The sequence below is a fragment of the Sinocyclocheilus grahami genome, unplaced genomic scaffold (genome assembly GCF_001515645.1).
Source record: "Sinocyclocheilus grahami isolate Dianchi unplaced genomic scaffold, SAMN03320097.WGS_v1.1 scaffold871.1, whole genome shotgun sequence".
Taxonomy (NCBI): domain Eukaryota; kingdom Metazoa; phylum Chordata; class Actinopteri; order Cypriniformes; family Cyprinidae; genus Sinocyclocheilus; species Sinocyclocheilus grahami.
In genome coordinates, this window is record NW_015506050.1 from 290556 (window position 1) to 297257 (window position 6702).

The 6702-nt window shown below is 36.1% G+C and overlaps 1 protein-coding gene across 1 annotated transcript in view; it reads right to left on the bottom strand.

The window, feature by feature from the left end:
• Window positions 1–4305: 4305 nt before the first annotated feature.
• Window positions 4306–6702, bottom strand: part of LOC107563378 (extracellular tyrosine-protein kinase PKDCC-like) — an 8254-nt gene continuing 5857 nt past the window's right edge. The window contains exon 7 of the mRNA XM_016248238.1: window positions 4306–5007. Coding sequence (XP_016103724.1) covers window positions 4904–5007 — 104 coding nt within the window. The 3' untranslated portion in view covers window positions 4306–4903. The remainder of the gene's footprint in view (window positions 5008–6702) is intronic.

Genomic DNA, 6702 nt, shown 5'->3' on the forward strand with positions numbered 1-6702 from the left:
GAAAGAAGGCGTAACTTTTATTCTTTTATTTTAGTATTGTTGCTGCCACCGCCATGTTGTGGAGACGCTGTGTGTTTTGTTGTGAAAGCGAAACTACTTTGTTTGGCCTTCCAAGAGAGGACACAACTAGAAATCAGTGGTTAAGTTGAATTTACAACACTGTTCCAGAACAGTTCAACCCAAATATTCATGTGTGTGCAACGCACATTACGGAGGACTGTTTCCTGATCCTGGGAGAGTAGACTACAATGCCGTCTGAGCTCAAAGGCTGTTTCTATAAAGCAGTGGCGTAGCCAGATTTGTAACTTTGGGGGGGGGGGGGCTATCATAAAATGAGGGGGCCGCTCTATATTACATGTAGTCTATAATGTCTATATTAAATGTGCGCATTTCCAAGTGTCTGTGCGGCGTGTGGAGGCTGAATAGCAGTGCGCTTATACTGCATGACAGTTAACATGGAGGCGCCGCTGCAATCACTTGCAGTATAAGTTATACTCCACCATTTTTGGTCATACAGACAAGAATAATTATATTGTTCGAGTCTGGTAAGGGTCTACATTTGTTTGTGTACATCCACAATAACAACAAAACGTTGTGCGCTGTAAAATAATGAAACCAAACTTGAGCGCGTCAAAATGAACCGAACTTGTGCCTCACAGACATGAGAAATATATCTATAGAATACGAAATATTTTAATAATGAACCAATTCAAATAGAAAACAAATATTCTCAGATTAAGAACTGAGATGGAAGTCTCACCACTACACTCCTGTGATGAAATGTTCGTGTCGGTGTCCTGAAAACAGAACGCGTCAGTTGCCGCTTTACTCGCTATCTCCTTGTGGAAAGCTGAAGCAGGCTCAGACGTAGATATTGGTTTGTAATGGGTTTTATTGGTTTTGTCTCATCACGTCGGGACACGGCATCACGGTATGGTAAGGTACATACCATTTCCGTCACACGCTTGAGGTATTCGGCCAATCACAACGCACTGGATAGCTGGCCAATCAGAGCACACCTCCCTTTTCAGAAAGATGAGCTTTGTAAAAATCTACGTGTTTCAGAAAGATAATGTGCTTTTTGAACATTAAACCGCATAAACATATTGCATTACACCAAATACACAAAAATAATGTTCTTTTTAGCAACGTCATATGACCCCTTTAATTCCAATTAAAAGAAAATGCATTATAGTTTAATTGTATATTAAATGTGATTTATTGAACTTAAGAACACTTCTTTGAACAACTTAAGTAGGAATTAAGTCAATTTTTATATTTACCTTCATAATTCTATTGTCTTTGAAATATGGTTAAAGTGTACTGCCGGATGCACTGACAAGCATTTATCGTATGAGCTAATTTAATGTAATTTCTATTAAAACTTGTATTTGTAATTACATTATTTAATGATGAAGTTGCAAATTAATTAGTAATATAATATAATTAAAATATATATTCACTTTAAATGTAATGAGTAACACACTACAGTTAATTACTATCATACAACAAAAATATGTTCTGATAATGTTTTGCCAATGTTCCAATTAAGTAACAAAAAGTATTATTTTATTTTTAAATGCTCTCTTTTTTATATTTAAACCCTTTTTTAGGTAATGCAAACATTAAGGGAACATTCCATTTTGTCACTTTGCGAACATTATGGGAACAGTAATTTTAAACATTCTCTTAACTTTCTGAAACAAGTAATGAGATTTAAAAATAAAAATTTCTATTTAACGTTCCATGAACAATGTTCTCTATTTTTACTTATTTAAAAACAAAAAAAGTTTTAAGAAACAGTCATGAGAATCTAACTCTTTGTGGCCTTTTATTTAATTGATATTCCATTATCTGCAAGTTCAGTTTTAAAAATTTACTTTTAAGATTTGAAGTTAAATGAAAAGAACACTTCAAGTGCACTTCTTTTTCACAAGTGTAAAGAAGCTAAATGATACCATTGATATCAGATTGTATTGCTTATTTCAGATTCAAATATTATTAAAATGGTCTTGACCAATCAGACTTTCCTCACTGAAGTAGACAGGAGCTGTACTTGTATACCTATTACCTAAAAAATAGCTGCCCAGAGGCAGAAGCAAAATGGTTGCGTGAACTGCTTTAAAAGGACTTTGATTATGCTCTCAAATCTGGTAGCTTATCCTGTATTAGCAGAGTCAATACACAAAAGTCAGAGAATTGAATCCTCCACAGAAATCTCTTGAAGTTCCTCACCGCTTTACGTACACAAATGCAACATATTTTTAAACCACAAGCTCTGGCTTGCTTTTGGGCTACATATAATTTCCAGATGGAGGTCATGAATAAGAGTGATAGAAATAAGTTGAGGGAAACAGGAAAGAGCAGGGTGCAATAACAATCCACTTCAACGCCACACAACTTCCCGGCTGTCAGTTAAGACCACAGAAGCACAGAGCCCCACTATGAGACACTGGGAGGTAAGGATGACAGGAATCTCTGTGTATCCTTACCCAAAAAACAAACAGCAGAAATGTACTGTAGGTTTTGTAACTAATGCTGGGGTGTGGGTGATGCAACTGTGATTCAGACTGCGATTCAAGAGCCAACACAAATAGAGAGAAAGAAAAGAGAAAACAGCCACAAGTTGCCAGCATGTTCTTTCATTCTTGACATTGTAAAACATATGTAGCGCTTTTCAAAAAGCCTAGAGTGTGTTTTAAACACTGTAGTGTTTCCATCTGTGTGCTGTGATGCATGGATTTGTGAGATTGGCCAAAAACAGCTACAAGTCATGTCTGCCATTACTGTGTCAAAGTGCAAGCCAAGAAAAACACAGCAGAATCCAGAAATGTAATTGTGGGATGAAAGGTTGCAAACCCCATTTGATGACCGTTATATTTTTTAGACTTTAAAAGCACACTGGAAGCCACAAAATAAGTGTAGTGGCATCACTGTAAGAGTCAATGACAAATAAGTGTTTCCACGATAAATTAAAGGAAAAAATGTTTTTAAAAAGTTTTTAAAAATGTATTCTTTGTATTTGTGTTGATTTCATATAGCATTGAAAAACATTTACAAAAAGGTTTACATTTCATGGCTCTAAAAATGTCATGTGATGATGAACTGAAAAATTAATTTTTATCTTAATGTGAGTGGGTATATATAATTTACTTAATATTATACATTTTTTGCAGAGTGACACCATACAACGCAAACTAACCATCTGTTGTCATTAAAGTCATTAAAAGGTAAAATTATATCCAAGATTTATTAACCTTGACACATAGTCATGAGGGTCTGCAGGGTCCTATGATATCATTTCCTGTTTTTTTATGGGGGGTTTTCTACACATTAGTCACACCACATGACTTTGACGTAACAAAAGTTTCAAATATTACAGTAATAAGCAATAAAGAAGTTTTGTTAAAATACATACATATTTTCTAATTTTACTAAAAGATTACATCAAACCACTTAATGAGGTTTTATTTTCTTTTTTCTTCTTTATGATATCAGGAAAGTTGTACCCCCTTGACATTTTTTATGTCCCCCAAATAGTAAAAGTAATACGTAATAATTTTGTGTCAACTGCATATTAAACCCAAACAAAACGTGACCATCATGTCACTGACCCGTAAATCACATCAACATAAACAGCTTGCGTGGTGAGTAAACTTCTGGATAATTCTGTCACTACTGATTTACTCTGCATTAAGTCATTCTCATGTCAAGTGTTTCAGATAATGTAAAATAATTGCATAAGATCTTATCAGTGGCCAAACCCCAGGAGGTCCAGAGCAATGCAAGAGGGACAATGGCTTCCACCTAAACATTCCCTGCCCCTGAAACCATAGCTGGGCTTATCTGTGCATATCTATGTAGTCATGAATGGAAACCCCTAACTAGGGCAGATGGCAGCCCCATTCGTGTGCTAACAGCAAATTTACTTTAATTGTTCTTAATGCTCCTTTGTTTTTGGGCTCATGAGAAAAGGGCCTCAAACAAGCTGCATTTACATGTAACAATTAAACTATAATGACCCTGCAAGTGATTTATTGGTATGCGGTGCTTGGAGGTCTCCTCAGAAATAGCTGGTGAAATGCAAGCAGAGGAGAATGGAAAGACCGACAGTTGATTTCACACCTGAAAACTAAGTGAATTAACAGAAAGCACTGATAACATTCAGATGGTAATGCGATGTAGTTAATGCAAATCAGAAAACACTGACTTTTCGCTTATGTGCTAAATAAACTGTGCTTAGTAATGAAACACAGAGACAAACTGTAAAACATTTATTTTATTACTTAGTTTGTATTTTAAAAAAAAAAGGTATTAAAATAAAACACAGAACGTAGAACGAACATGTCCACACAAATATCATTAAAATCTCTTTCTTTGAAAGAACAAGAAAACGGACACACCCATGGGATGAAGTCTGGCATTCTTCTGATATATCTAGCTTTCTATCAGTTAATGCAGAAAGGACAATGGCGCTCACCATACATTCCTGCGCTTTTGTGGTTTCAGCACTTTTCCGCCTATTGACACGATTCTCGACACATACTGGCATCCAGCAAAACACTGCAAACTTCTGGCCTCATTAACATCAAAGTAAATCTGTGAAAGAGCTTGTTTTCTTTTTTCCTCCTGCAGGCATCAGCCAGTGAAAAATAGGCTCAGTGTCCTTGCAGTGGACCGTGCCATGTGAACGGAAGACAGGAGGAACAGTTAGAAAGCTGTATTTTTCTTGCTGCTTTTTTTCTTCAGGTTAATTATACCTGAAGGGAAATCCTTTTAACCGCTCCTTGGCAGCGTGTAGGAAGGAAGATCAAACAGCTATTGAGTAAGATGCCTATAAATATAACATTCATTTGTCTCAAAATTTTCCCCTTGCCCCTCAGTTCCTCTGGCTTTCTTTTTCTCAAAGCACTGCTCCCGAGGCTTTGACCCTCCTCATGTACACTGCTGAGTTCACATCTGGAACCAGATGGCTGAAGCCACTTCTGAAAGAGGCAAGAAGTCGACCTGCAGACAAGTAAAGGCAAAGAGAGCCTTAGGTTAGACACAGCCTGTTCCAAACAGACACAACAGTCATGCGTTCAGATGATTTATAATGCTGAACAGAGGCAGTAGCCGCTTTATTGAAGGCCTGTTTCAGAGGTTTCTGTGCTGTGTTTTGACAAAGCGAGGCAGTTCTGAGGATTTATTGCTACCATTTTCCATATAAAACACATTCATTCTCAAATAGCACACCACGAAAATCATTACTTTAATCATTATTTTTGGTTTACTTGAGAAGAATATTGAAAAGATATGAACTGCATTCAGAGTATATCTTTAAATGAAGTTTATCAGTTTTCTTATCTAGATTGTGTTGTTGTTTATGCATAAATGTAACAAAATTGGTAAGGATCGTGCTTTAAAAAACAGTTTAATGCATAATTTTTCAAGGTACATTATCTGAAAGTCTTATTTATCTTTTTTTAATTAATTGTTTTAAAAAAACGAAACACATTGTTTAAGTCCATACATAAATCTAACAAAACTGAATGAAGTTTATTAATAAAACAAAAGAATATTACCAAAGGGCTATGCAAATTTTATACACAATCTTTCAAAAATGTTTTACAAAATAGGTATCTTGTTTAAAAGGGGTCCTATTATGCTTTTTCACTTTTTCAACTTTAGTTAGTCTGTAATGTTGCTGTTTGAGCATGAAAAAGATCTGTAAAGTTACAAAGTTCAAAGTCCACTTCAAAAGGAGATATTTTATTTAACAGAAATCACTTTTCAAAAACTACAACGAACGACTCATTTGGACTACAACGCATAATTTCTGGGATTTGTGATATCACAAATACAGACAAATGGGACGAGACCTGGTTGAGCTGCACTAGAGAAGGCAACGAGTGTTATCACTATGTCGGAGACACGCTAGCTTTCCCAAGGCAGACGAATTTAGAGTGATTACAATCATCCGGGATTAAATTGCGCTCGAATTGATTTGATTTTGACGCAATTTTACACTGAAGCTCGCAGGCAGCTATGGTAAGGGGCATGACATTTCCCGACCAGGTGCCGAATGCTGCCAATCACAACACACACTGGCCCAGCTAACCAATCACAGCACACTTTGTATATCAGAAGGCGGGCCTTCATTTGATACAGGAACTATTCGAGCCATTCATGCCAGACTGGGGAGAGAGGTGTTGTAATAATGTAAAATAAAAACACATTCATTCTCAAATAGCACTCCACGAAAATCATTACTTTAATCATTATTTTTGGTTTACTTGAGAAGAATATTGAAAAGATATGAACTGCATTCAGAGTATATCTTTAAATGAAGTTTATCAGTTTTCTTATCTAGATTGTGTTGTTGTTTATGCATATCACAAATACAGACAAATGGGACGAGACCTGGTTGAGCTGCACTAGAGAAGGCAACGAGTGTCATCACTATGTCGGAGACATGCTAGCTTTCCCAAGGCAGGCGAATTTAGAGTGATTACAATCATCCGGGATTAAATTGCGCTCGAATTGATTTGATTTTGACGCAATTTTTATTCGAGCCATTCATGCCAGACTGAGGAGAGAGGTGTTGTAATAATGTAAAATATGTAAAAAATTATGTGTTTTTCGAACAACCTAATATGAGAGCCTGTTCTAGTACACCCCCAAAACAAAATCAAGACTTTGTAAAAGAGCATAATAGGACCC